This window comes from Elephas maximus, chromosome 3 (assembly GCF_024166365.1).
Source record: "Elephas maximus indicus isolate mEleMax1 chromosome 3, mEleMax1 primary haplotype, whole genome shotgun sequence".
Taxonomy (NCBI): domain Eukaryota; kingdom Metazoa; phylum Chordata; class Mammalia; order Proboscidea; family Elephantidae; genus Elephas; species Elephas maximus.
Window position 1 is genome coordinate 166907407 of NC_064821.1, and position 13796 is coordinate 166921202.

The 13796-nt window shown below is 37.7% G+C and overlaps 1 protein-coding gene across 2 annotated transcripts in view; it reads left to right on the forward strand.

The window, feature by feature from the left end:
- PTPN22 (protein tyrosine phosphatase non-receptor type 22) overlaps window positions 1-13796 on the forward strand; it is a 56121-nt gene extending 42325 nt beyond the window's left edge. For both annotated transcript variants that reach the window (XM_049880039.1, XM_049880040.1), the window contains 3 exons: window positions 276-306; window positions 5070-5147; window positions 12676-13796. In XM_049880039.1, coding sequence (XP_049735996.1) covers window positions 276-306; window positions 5070-5147; window positions 12676-12740 — 174 coding nt within the window. In that variant the 3' untranslated portion in view covers window positions 12741-13796. The remainder of the gene's footprint in view (window positions 1-275; window positions 307-5069; window positions 5148-12675) is intronic.

Here is a 13796-nt window from a genome sequence, read left to right on the forward strand (position 1 = left end):
TCATAATAAAAAAGGGAAGTAGGAACTTAATTCTTCCCCCTGATATTCTGATAGCTCTATTTCTAAGTATGTAAAATTTGGGGGTGGGGAAAAATAACAAGATAAGATCAAGGAGAGACTTTTCATTGAACTAAAAATTGCAAGATAAGAAAATTTCTTCATTTTCATGGCTATTTTAGGAAGCTAATCTTTTTGGCTGAGATCTATATGTCTACTTCATGAAAGTATTTTGGATTTCATATGAAAAACTAACATTTTCTTCTTCATTTTTGTAGAGTTTGAAAATTTTACGGAATATGAAAAAAAGTAAGTTTTTCATACTTATTTTTTAGAATATATATGCCATTTTCATAATTATGTAGTTTTTCCTTATATAACTGTCCTGTGAAAAAATCAGTAGTATTATTCCTTAACAGAGACTCCCTAAGGCCATGTAGTTTGCTGGGCTCCATGATGTTAATATTGGGCAGGGAGTAAGGGGAGGGAAAGTTTTTTGTTTAATAGACAGGAATAATAATCAGTAAGATGTCTGACAATTTCTACCCATCCTAAAATGCTGTCATTCAAAATTCCCAACAGTCTAACCTCAGATGTATTTTCTTTGAAAACAGTCAGAGCAAAGCATACTGTGAAACAAATGTGCTGATTTTATGAAATAAGCAAAGCATTGACATGTTTCAATTTGTACCAAGTATATTATTAGCAATAAAAGTCTGTTGCTTACTATCTTTGCTATATTGTAACGAAAATAAAAGCCATAGACTTCTCGAACTGTGGGAAACTGATTATCTTAGAAATCCTTATTTACAACCACAAAGCACATAAAACACAGTGGTATACTTTTCACAAATTTGATCCATTTGGCTAATCATGAAGGATCAATAAGGTATTTGGTATTATACCGGGTGCAGTGGTTAAGAGCTCAGCTGCTAACCAAAAGGTAGGCAGTTCAAATCTACCAGCCGCTCCTTGGAAGTCCTGTAGGGCTCCTTGGAAACCCTATAATGCTCCTTGGAAACCCATAGGTCACTATGAGTCAGAATTATTTGATGGCAATGGGTTTGGGTTTTGGTATATAGGGAAGGACAAAGAGCACTGAGAAAACTTGATTTAAGGTATAGCCTAAGTAAGAAGGTTTACAGATGAATCTTACTCTTTTCTTCTGTATTTTCACTCTTTCTTTCTATCCATAAACTCCAGATTCTTGAGCTAGTCCGCCATCACACCTGATCTCTGAAATGTAATAATTCCTTACTTATCATGATAAAGTATGATTGGAAAATATGTCCTTTCCCCTAAGGTGGGTCAAAAGAGAATTCAAGTATTTTAAAAGGAAATTACAGTAAGAAACATGGGAAATAAAACAGCCAAAAACGAACAACAACAAAATGAGTGACTTGACTAGCAAACGGAAGATTGGTTTGCCCAGTTTAGCTTATGAAACACCTAGTTTTCTTTCCCTAGCTCCAACTCTGTCTTGAGGATATTTAAGAACCCACCCACAAAAACCCCACTGCCCTCGAGTTGAAAGAAAGATAAAGAAATTTCAGGTAGACTTAGGTTGGCACAGCTTCGAGATATGGTTGGACTCTCAGAGACTTCCAATCTTATCTCTAGATAAGAGCCCCCAGGTTATTTTCTGGATCTAGGCAGTGCTGTACTTCCATTTCTCAGCCTCCTTGATTCTTTGATCTTTTGCCCTTAAATGAAGAACTGGCCCCCCAAAACAAATTGACCTGGATATGCCTATGCTTGTGTATGCGTCTTCTGCTCATGGCTCCATAACTCTGGACGTTCTTTCAGCCTGTTGTCGTTAGTTACCATTGAGTCGATTCTGACTTCTGGTGACCCCATGTGTGCAGACTTGAACTGCTCCATAGAGTTTTCAAGGCTCTGGCCTTTGGAAGCAGGTGGCCAGGCCTATCTTCCAAGGTACCTCTGGATGGGTTCGAACCACCAACCTTTTGGCCAGTACTCTAGTGCTTAACTGTTTGTGCCACTTAGGACTCCTCCTTTTAGCCTGTATTGCCTTAACTTGGTCTGTAGATAAAGTCGCCTCACTTTTTAAGAAATTAGGATTCTTCATCTGTTATTTACACTAGCATCTAGGCCTACCTAATGTCATTAATTCATTCAATAAATATTCATTGAGTGCCTTCTATGCATCAGGTATTCTGCAAGGCACTGGGTATATGATAATGAACAGGACATGGGCCCTGACTTTGTGGAACTTAAGCCTAGGAAGACATTCAGACATTAACAAGTAAATTCACAAATATATACATAATAATGCATTGTGATAAATGCTATCAAGGAAATCAAGAGGGTAATTATGAGAGAAAATAACAAAGAGAACCCTCTTTAGTGGTTCAGGAAGCCCTCTCTAAGGAAGTGACAATTCTGAGGCATGAAAGGTGAGCCAGCTAGGCAAAGAATGGGGAGAAGAGCACTCCAGATACAAAAGCTCTGAGATGTGAGAGTTTGGTATATGCCTTAGTTATCTAGTGTTGCTATAACAGAAATATCACAAGTGGGTGGCTTTAACAAACAAATTTTTTTCTCACAGTTAGGAGCTAGAAGTCCGAATTCAGGGTGCCGGCTCTAGGAGAAGGCTTTCTCTATCAGTTTTTGAGAAGGTCCTTGTCCCTTTTGAGCTTCTGCTCCTGGGCAATCTTCATGGTGGCTCTCTTCTTCCATTTCCGTTTGCTAGCTTGCTTGTTTAATCTCTTTTATATCTCAAAAGAGATTGACTTAAAACACACCGTACACTAGTTCTTTCTCATTAACATAACAAAGAGTATGCTAGTTCTTTCTCATTAACATAACAAAGGCAACCAGTTCCCAATGGGACTATAACCAAAGGTATAAGGTTAGGATTTACAATACCTATTTTTTGGGGACACAATTCAAACCATAACAGTATGTTATAGGAATTCAAAGGAAGTCACTGTAGCTGCAGGGTAGTAAGTAAAGAGTAGAGAGGAGTAAGGTGAGACTGAAAAGATGGGGGGAAGGGGAGAGGAAGGAGTTAGATACTTATAGGTCACGTTAAGCAGTTTACAGTTTATTCTAAATGCAATGGGAAGTCATAGATCATACTCTGGCTGCTCTGTGGAGGATGAATTATAGGGTAACACAAGTAGTAATCAGTCACAATGCCCGCTCTTGGAGAAAACATAAAATGGCTTAAATAGTAAAGGGGAATTTGTTGGTTTGTAATCAAGGGTTTGAATGATGTCATCAGGACCTAATTTCTCATTCCATATCTCTTGGCTTTGTTGCACTGTGTTGGTTCATTCACACGCAGGTTTTTCCCATGTAGTTTCAGTCTTATAATGGAAAAAAATTAACTCTTTCCTGGTTGCTCAAGCAAAAGTCCCATGACTAGCACTGACTGGGTCTGGTTGTGTTGGCTTGGTTCATTTGCCCATCCCTGGACTAATTTATTGCCAGTGTATTCAAAGCTCTGATTAAGCAGGACAGTGCTATATCTCATACTTAAGAATTGTTAATGTCAGTCCTAAACAAGAGATAGAACCATGTCAATGTACCAACTAAAAATCAGCCCTAATAGGTCAGCTCCTTGATCTTAGGGTAAAATCCGCTCCACTGGAAGCATAGAAACTGAGATTTGTGGAGGAGTGGCTTCCTAGAGGAAAATTCAAGCTCTATTACATGCTGGGCAAATAAAAGTATCTATGACAAGCCAATATGCAAAACAGCAGTTTCCTCTGCTATATATGTGCTGAATCTTTGCCTCCTTTTGTACAAAAGCCAATATTCCATTGATGGGCAATTTTTCCGCCCCTGAGAGAAATGTAATATAGAAATGATTGATATCTCCTGAACTTTTTCACTTTTACCCACTTCTTATTCATGTCTCTGTCTTCAATGTGTGGCGCTCTGGTGGTACAGTGGTTAAAGTGCTTGGCTGCTAACCAAAAGATTGGTGGTTCAAACCCACCAGTCACTCACGGGAGAAAGATGTGGCAGTCTCCTTCTATAATTTACAGCCTTGGAAACCCTATAGGACAGTTCTACTCTGCCCTATAGGGTCACTATAAAACAAAATCTACTTGATGGCAGTGGGATCTTCAAAGCCTAGCCCAATGCTTGGTACATACTAGATATTCAATAAATACATACTTTAATTGAATCTGATTGAAATTCACTATGTGCTCTAGTCACTCCAGGAAGGTAGAGGAGTGAGTTTCTAGAATCCTAGCACCAGGAGTCTATGTGTGCTTGGTTATGCATACAACATACACACAATGCACAAACATGTATGTACTCCTCATCTGCATTTGAAAGTGTTAAAAATCTAAAATGAAAATATTTAATAATTTTTCCCCATTTACCTGCTGTTCTTAGAAAGCTTATACAAATGTGAAATTATCTGTTTTCACTGCACATGCAAAATGTGGACCAAGTTCTCAATGTATTATTTTCAGAATTGGGCAGAAACTGATATATGAGTATATTAAAGTGCTGAGAAGAAAAAAAAAATCTTTAAGCCTACGTATAACCAGCTAAAATAGCAAAACAAAACAATAGAACAATGCTTCTGAGAGATTATGGGCCTAACTCAGAACCATCTGTAATGGGAGAAGTGTAGGCTGGAAAGTAGAGTGAAGAAAGATATTCCAGGAGTAAGAAAAATCTTCATGAACCCATAGATGAATGAATGTGGAGAACAAATGGTTTAGAAGTGTATTAAGAGTGGTCAGAGTGCAAAATAGAATGTAGTCCAAAAGCAAAATGTGAATCCCAAAATAAGTTGACTCATGATATCACGGATCTTATTCCTGAATCCTTTGGCAAGTCTCTTTGGTGTTAGGCTTTATTATATAACCTATTTGCAAAGAAAAGAAACCATTAAAAAAAAATGAGATTATAAAGTTTCAAGCCTTTTTTAATTTATATTTTGTTACATTTAACAGTGATGTATTTATTTGGGGGTATTAATTACTCTGGAGGAAATGTTTAATGTCAATAATTATGTGATCTGATCAATGGTAATCTGAGCCTGTCTTCATTCTTCCCCTCAAGTTTTTTTCTTTTGATTCTAGGTATCTGTAACTCCTCCCCACCAAGCAAACCGGCAGAATCTGTTCAGTCAAGTAACTCCAGCTCCCTTCTGAATTTTGGTATGTGTGTCATTTTCCAGCAGTTAAAAAAAAAAATCTATCTAAATTACTCATTTACAGTATAAGAAATGCAAATTTAAATATGATTTAAAGTTGCATGCATAGGTCATTACATTTCTTTTCCATGCAATCTGACCTCAACTACCTCTTAACATCTCACATAGGCCTGACTTGCCTAACATACATGGAAAATAAAGCTAGGTAATCAAATTATTAAGGTCTTTTGCAGTATATTTGCCCAATGCAATACCTCATTTGACTTCTTGACTGCTGCTTCCATGGGCGTTGATTGTTGATCCTGTAAATCTGTTGCTGTTGAGCCAATTCCAACTCAAAGCAACCCTATAGGGCAGAGTAGAACTGCCCCCTACAGGGTTTCCGAGGCTGCAGTCTTTACAGAGGCAGGCTGTCACATCTTTCTCTCCTGGAGTGGCTGGTGGGCTCAAACTGCCGACTTTTTGGTTAACAGCTGAGTGCTTAACCACTGCGTCATCAGGGATCCTCATTGTTGATCCAAGTAGGACGAAATCTCACACAACTTGAATTTTTTTCTGCTGCAAAAAACCCCATTAAAGTTCTAAAAAGCAAAGATGTCACTCTGATGACTAAGATGAGCCTGACTCAAGCTGTGGTCTTTTCAATCAACTGAGTGTAAAAGTTGGACAATGAAAAAGAAGACAGAAGAAGAACTGATGCACTTGAATTGTGGTGTTGGTGGAGAATACCGAATATACAACGGACTGCCAGGAGAACAAACAAGATCAGTCTTGGAAGAAATAAAACCAGAATGATGCTTAGAAGTGAGAATGACAAAACTTCATATTGCTTACTTTGGACATGTCATCAGGAAAGACTAATCTCTAAAAAAGGATGGCCCTTATTTACATAGTAAAAATTGGGCTCCTGCCACAACCAGAGTGCACCTGACAGGAAGATGAAGAAAATCGTAGAGGAGGCGTGGCAGTGGCCTGGAAGTGGCAGTATCACTTCCACTCACATTCCCTTTAAGAGAACTTAGAGACATGTCAATATCTAAATTGCAAAGGAAACTCGAAAATGTAACATTGCTGGGCAGCCAGTTGCCCAGGAGGTAATATTATCCCTGAGGAAAAAACAATGCAAGATTTTGGTAGACAGATCCCTATCTCATCTTGGCAAAATGTTTAACTAGAATCTCTGGATTTCAGTTTTTTCAGCCATAGAATTTTTTATTAAATTAACTCTAAGCTTTAAAATGTTATAATATCAAAAAAATATGATTCTTATAAAATCACTTAGTGCAAAAAATTCATATAGCATACTGTGTAACCTATGAAAAAAGCACTCAGAACACAAATGTTCCCAGCTTCTTCTTTTTCTCTAACTCAGTGAGTACTTGAGTAATGAATGCTCTAACTTTAAGGTAGAGTCTGTGATCTAATATTAGGATGACATATTAGTGAGTTGCCTTCATGTTGGTTCTTCCCAAACATACCTAGATTTGAACATTTTACCTACTTAAAAAGCAGCACAAATTTTTTAATTGGTTCCCTTTTATAAAGGAGATAATATGAATTATAATTTTTTTACTGAAAATATATTTAAATTTTGAATGAAAAAAAATTTGTGCTTCATAAACATTTTTATTTTTCCTGAATTGGCCCACATGGAAAAAAGATAGCTCATGTTGTTCTAATCTATTGAGAAGTGGTCAATGAAAGAGACTGAATGTAAGCATTCCTCAGATTTCAGATAGTGTTTGTGTAATACATCCTTACTCTATTCCTAGCCCACTTGGGTTACAATCAAGTCATCTGGGCTGATGGGATGATTTTGCTCCTATTGTGTGAACTATTTAACTGAAGTATTTTTCCTCTCGTCTTTCTCCCCATGCGTCTCTCAGTTTGTCCTACTGTAGTGGCTTGCGTGTTGCTGTGATACTGGAAGCTGTGTCACTGGTATTCAAATACCAGCAGGGTCACCCATGGTGGACAGGTTTCACTTGAGCTTCCAGACTAAGACAGACTAGGAAGAAGGACCTGGTGGTACTCCTGAAACAAATTAGCCAGTGAAAACCTTATGAGTAACACTGGAACACTATCTAATATAGTGCTGGAAGATGAGCCCCTCAGGTTGGAAGGCACTCAAAACGCGACTGGGGAAGAGTTGCCTCCTTAGAGTTGACCTTAATGACATGGATGGAGTCAAGCTTTTAGAACCTTCATTTGCTGATGCGGCACAACTCAAAATGAGAAGAAACAGCTGCAAACATCCATTAATACTAGGAACGTGGAATGTATGAAGTATGAATCTAGGAAAATTGGAAATTGTAAAAATGAAATGGACTGCATAAACATCGAAATCCTACTGAGCTGAAATGGACTGGTATTGGCTGTTTTGAATCAGACAATCATATAGTCTACTATGCTGTGAATGACAAATTGAAGATGAATGGCATTGCATTCATCATCAAAAAGAACATTTCAAGATCTATCCTGAAGTATGACACTGTCAGTGATAGGATAATATCCATACACCTACAAGGAAGACCAATTAATGCGACTATCGTTCAAATTTACATACCAATTACTAATGCTAAAGATTAGAAAACTGAAGATTTTTACCAACTTCTGCAGTCTCATATTGATTAAACATGCAATCAATATGTACTGATAATTACTGGTGACTGGAATGCGAAAGTTGGAAACAAAGGATAGGTAGTTGGAAAATATGGCCTGGGTGATAGAAAACAATGCTGGAGATTGCATGACAGACTTTTGCAAGACAACAACTTCTTGTAAATACCTTTTTTCAACAACATAAATGGCGATATACATGTGGACCTCGCCGGATGGAATTACACAGGAATCAAATCGACTACATCTGTGGAAAGAGACAATAGAAAAGCTCAATATCATCAGTCAGAACAAGGCCAGGGACTGACTGTGGAACAGACCATCAGTTGCTTTTGTGTAAGTTCAAGTTAAGGAAAATTAGAACAAGTCCACAAGAGCCAAAGTATGACCCTGAGTATATCCCACCTGAATTTAGAGACCATCACAAGAATTGATTTGAAGCATGTCTGAGTCACCTAGTGCTGCTATAACAGAAATACCACAAGTGGATGACTTTAACAAAGAGAAGTTTATTCTCTCACAGTCTAGTAGCTAGAAGTCTGAATTCAGGGCACCAGCTCCGGGGGAAGGCTTTCTCTCTCTGCCAGCTGTGGAGGAAGGTCCTTGTGATGTATCAATCTTCCCTTGGTCTGAGAGCATCTCATCGCAGAAACCTCAGGTCCAAAGGATGCGCTCTGCTTCCTGAACTGCTGTCTTGGTGGTATGAGGTCCCCACTCTCTGCTTGCTTCCCTTTCCTTTTATTTCTTGTAAGATAAAAGGTAGTACAGGCCACACCTTGGGGCAGCTCCCTTTATAGGGGATCATGGATGTGACCTGAGCAAGAGTGATACATCCCACCCTAATCCTTTAACCACAGAGATTATGATTCATAACACCTAGGAAAATCACAAAATGGAGGACAACCACGCATGGCCTAACCAAGTTGACACATATCGTTGGGGGACACAATTCAATGCATTACCATGCACTGAACACTAATGACCGAAACCAGATGAGTTGTGGAATGACATCAAGGACATCATTCCTGAAGAAAGCAAGAGGTCATTAGAAAGACAGAAAAGAAAGAAAAGACCAAAATGGATGTCAGAAGAGACTCTGAAACTTGCTCTTGAACGTCGAGTAGCTAAAGTGAAAGGAACAAATGATGAAGTAAAAGAGCTGAACAGAATATTTCGAAGGGCAGCTTGAGAAGACAAAGTATTATAATCATATACGCAAAGACCTGGAGTTAGAAAACCAAAAGGGAAGAACATGCCTGGCATTTCTCAAACTGAAAGAACTGAAGAAAAAATTGAAGCTAGGAGCTTCAATATTGAAGGATTCTACGGGCAAAATACTAAATGATGCAAGAAGTGTAAAAAAAAGATGGCAGGAATACGCAGTCACCGTACCAAAAAGAAATTGTTCGATGTTCAATCATTTCAGGAGCTAGCATATGATTAAGAATCCATGGTACTGAAGAAAGAAGTCCAAACTGCACTGAAGACACTGGTGAAAAATAAGGATCCAGGAATCGATGGGATACCAACTGAGATGTTTCAACAAACAGATGCAGCGCTGGAAGTGTTCACTCACCTATGCAAAGAAATTTGGAAGACAGCTACCTGGCCAACTGACTGCAAGAGATCCATATTTATGCCTATTCCAAAGAAAAGTGATCCAATAAAATGCATAAATTATTGAATAATATCATTAATACCATGCACAAGTAAAATTTTGCTGCAAACCATTCAAAAGCACTTGCATCAATACATTGCCAGAGAACTGCCAGAAATTCAAGCTGGATTCAGAAGAGGATGTGGAACAAGGGATATCATTGCTGGTGTCAGATGGATCTCGGCTGCAAGCAGAGAATACCAGAAGGGTGTTTATCTGCGTTTTATTGACTATGCAAAGACATTCAACTGTGTGGATCATAACCAATTATAGATAACATTGCGAAAAATGGGAATTCCAGAACACTTAGTTGTGCCCATGAGGAACTTGTACATAGACCAAGAGGCAGTTGTTTGAACAGAACAAGAGGATACTGCGTGATTTAAAGGCAGGGAAGGCGTGCATCAGGGTTGTACCCTTTCACCATACTTGTTCAGTCTGTATGCTAAGCAAATAATCAGAGAAGCTGGAGTATATCAAGAAGAAAAGGGCATCAGGATTGGAGAAAGACTTGTTAACAACCTGTGATATGCAGACAACACAACCTTGCTTGCTGAAAGTGAAGACGAATTGAACAAAAATCCTCACAACTGGACCAATAAGCAACACCATGATAATAGAGAGAAGATTGAAGTGGTCAAGGATTTCATTTTACTTGGATCCACAATCAATGCCCACGGAAGCAACAGTCAAGAAATCAAACGACGTACTGCACTGGGCAAATCTGCTGCAAAAGACTTCTTTAAACTGTAACAAACCAACAATATCACTTTAAGGACTAAGGTGTATCTGACCCAAGTCATGGTATTTTCAATTGCCTCATATGCATGCAAAAGCTGGACAACGAATAAGGAATACCAAAGAATAATTGATCTCTTTGAATTATGGTGTTGGTGAAGAATATTGAATATACCATGGACTGCCAAAAGAATGGAAAAATCTGTCTTGAAAGATGTACAGCCAGAATGGTCCCTAGAAGCAAGGATGGTGAGACTTTGTCTCATGTACTTTGGACGTGTTGTCAGGAGACACCAGAAGGTCATCATGCTTGGTAAAGTAGAGGGTCAGTGAAAAAGAGGAAGGTGCTCAACCACATGGACTGACACAGTGGCTGCAACAATGGGCTCAAGCGTAGCAACAATTATGAGGATGGCACAGGTGGGGTAGTGTTTCGTTCTGTTTTACACAAGGTCACTATGAGCTGGGTCCAACTCGACAGCACCTAACAACAACAACATCTTCTTTCTTACCCCTCAGAGGAGTAAAATCTACTGAAGTATGCTGTATCCATCCCCTTCCCCAAATCTTTTACTACCACCATTGATATATTTAACTGTAGTGGGTTTCTTTGTCTTCCTCCTTACTTTCCTTCTCTTCCAGTTCTGGTATTAATTCTTTGTAGGTTCAGATTTAATCTTTCATGTACGAAATTTAAAAAATTTTTTTGTTTACATACTATTTTTTCATTAATGGAATACATGTGGAATCACTGAGTGTATCTGAATTTTTGATGGGTAATATAGATTTTGAATAATATTATGTAGGGCACATATGTCCCTCTGGACTCTGCATCACCTTCTAGATCCCTTAACAGGTACATACAATATATGGCACCTGAAAATGAAGTATTCATGCGAACATGGAATTATCGTGAGAGACAACTTCTAAATAATACACAGGAACTTGGGAAATATACTTACAAGTCTTTATCTTGCTGTACAAAAGTCAAGAGACAAAAGTTTTGCACAATCACACCTAAAGGATGCAACAGCTCATACAATACCCTGTAAAAACAGTAATTTGCAGCATATTCCTGTTTCTTCCTTTTCAACCAGTTATACAGGTCCCCACCTGGTGGCAGCACACATTACAACTGGGAAAGCAACTTCCCAAGAAACGTGAGAGGTGGAAAATGTAGGCGAACATATATCCCATTACTCATGAAAGAGTTTTAAGCATCCAGGTATTGTGCTGGATGCTTTTTGACAAGTATCTCATTTGATGCTTACAGCAGTTCTGTTTAGATAGATAATACCCACATTTGGTAAAATGATGAAATTAATGACTTAGGAATATCTCTCTGTTTTCCATTCTCTTTGTATTTCATATCTTTCTTTGTTCAATTTGAGTCCCTAAGATTTCTAAGAGCCCTGGTGGCGCAGCAGTTAAGCACCTGGCTGTTAACTGAAAGGTCAGCATTTCAAACCACCAGCCTCTAGAGGGAGAAAGATGTGGCAGTCTGCTTCTGTAAAGATTTACACCCTTGGAAACCCTGTGGGGCAATTCTACTTTGTCTTATAGGGTTGCTATGAGTCAGAGTCAGAATTGACTCAACAACAATGGGTAAGATTGCTAAGTGTATGGAGGGTACCTTGAAAATATACCTCCATCAAAGTAAAGGAAGTCATATGTTACTGAAGTCATAAAGAACCAATGTCAAAAAAAATTTTTTTTTCTAAATAGAAAAAGAAAGAAAGAAAGGCGTGGGTTCAAATACCAGCTGTTTACTTGCTAAGTGATTTTGAGCACAAAGTTTCCTAACCTCTCAATGCTTTAGTTTTCCTTTCTGAATAAAAGGTGAAAATAATGAAAAAGAAAAAAGAAAAAGAACCAGTGTTATCAACCTGCAAATCTTTTAAAAGTGCCCAGAAATAAGCTTTCACAAGTTGTGAAATTTTTCCTTATCATCCTTCTTTGGGAGAGGGAATGTTTGAGGGAGAGAGAGAAACAAAAGTGATTATTTAACCACTTATTTTTTCAATAGTATTATTTTTTCTAAGTTCTTCAAACATAATCTCTTAGTAAATTAAGGGCTTTATGGGCCAAAGTAGAGGATTTAATACAATAATTTTTTATATAAAATAATAGGGCTTATTTTTCTGAAATTGAGATTTCCCAGTTTTGTTTTTTACAGAGACAAAGGATGGTATATACAGTACTGAATTATCAAAAGCTTTTTATAACCAGAGCTTTTCCAGTTATTACCATTATTAAATTGTAAGTGCTGTACGAATTTAAAATGCTATTAGTATTCTGTTGTTATCATTTAAACTTTAAATTAATTAGTATAATGCCTTTACAATCTATTACTACATTTATCGAAGCTGCCGCCTAACCTTTTGAAAAAAATTCATGTATTTGCAAACATTATAAAACATACATTACAAAATATGTTTGCATGTATTATAACATATTCAAGAATTCATTTTATATAAAAATCTTATTCTTTTTATTAAATTTTATTTTTTATTTCTAGGTTTTGCAAACCGTTTTTCAAAACCCAAAGGACCAAGGAAACCACCACCAAGTTGGAATATTTAATTCTACTTTGGATTTAGGCAACAGTTACATGCTTGGCTGCTAACTGAAACGCTGATGGTTCGAACCTACCCAACGGCTCCAGGAAGAAAGACCTGGTGATCTACTTCTGTATGGATGACAGTCAAAAAAATCCTATGGGTCAGTTCTCCTCTGGCACGTGGAGCCACTATGAGTTGGAATTGACTTGACGGCACGCAACCACAACAAAGCTGCAAGTTTATCTGCAAATAAAACTACTAGAATACTGCTGACTAAAATAAGTGTGGTCTATATTAATATCAACAATGAAAATGTGCTAATGTGTTGAATAGCTTTTAAAAGAAAAGCGGTATGCAAATAAATGCCATAAGTTAAGCATTTTCATCTCATTTACCCTGGGTTGGAAATAGCGAATAAAATGTGTCACTTGTGCTTATATGAGTATGCTCTTTGAGAAACACACTGTTTTAGAATGGATTTATTTTTCATTTTTGGAAAAAAGTTATTTTTATGGAGCCCTGGTGCCACAGCGGTTAAGACTTGAGGCTGCTAATCAAAAGGTTGGCAGTTCAAATCCACTAGCCACGCCTTGGAAACACTATAGGGCAATTCCACTCTTTTCTATAAGGTCTCTATGAGTTGGAGTTGACTTGATGTCAATGTTTTGTTTTTTCTACTTTATTTTACTTTTCTACATAAACACAGTATACACTTTAAAAGATTTTAAGAATTGGGTTTCAAGTATTATATTTCTACATTCTTAGAATTTACCATAAACCAAAGCCAAACCCGTTGCTGTCAAGTCGATTTTGACTCACAGTGACCCCGTAGGACAGAGTAGAACTGCCCCATACAGTTTCCAAGGAGCGCCTGGTGGATTCGAACTGCCGACCTTTTGGTTAGCAGCCGTAGCTCTTTACCACTACGCTACCAAGGTTTCCTTTACTGTAAGAAGTGTTTAAAAAAAAAAAAAAAAACTTACCTCGTGATTATAGTACAAAATTGCTGCTGTGACAATAATTATTCCCTGGGAGTTATTTTTGCCTAAACGGAGTATACCTTGTGCACCTTTTTCAA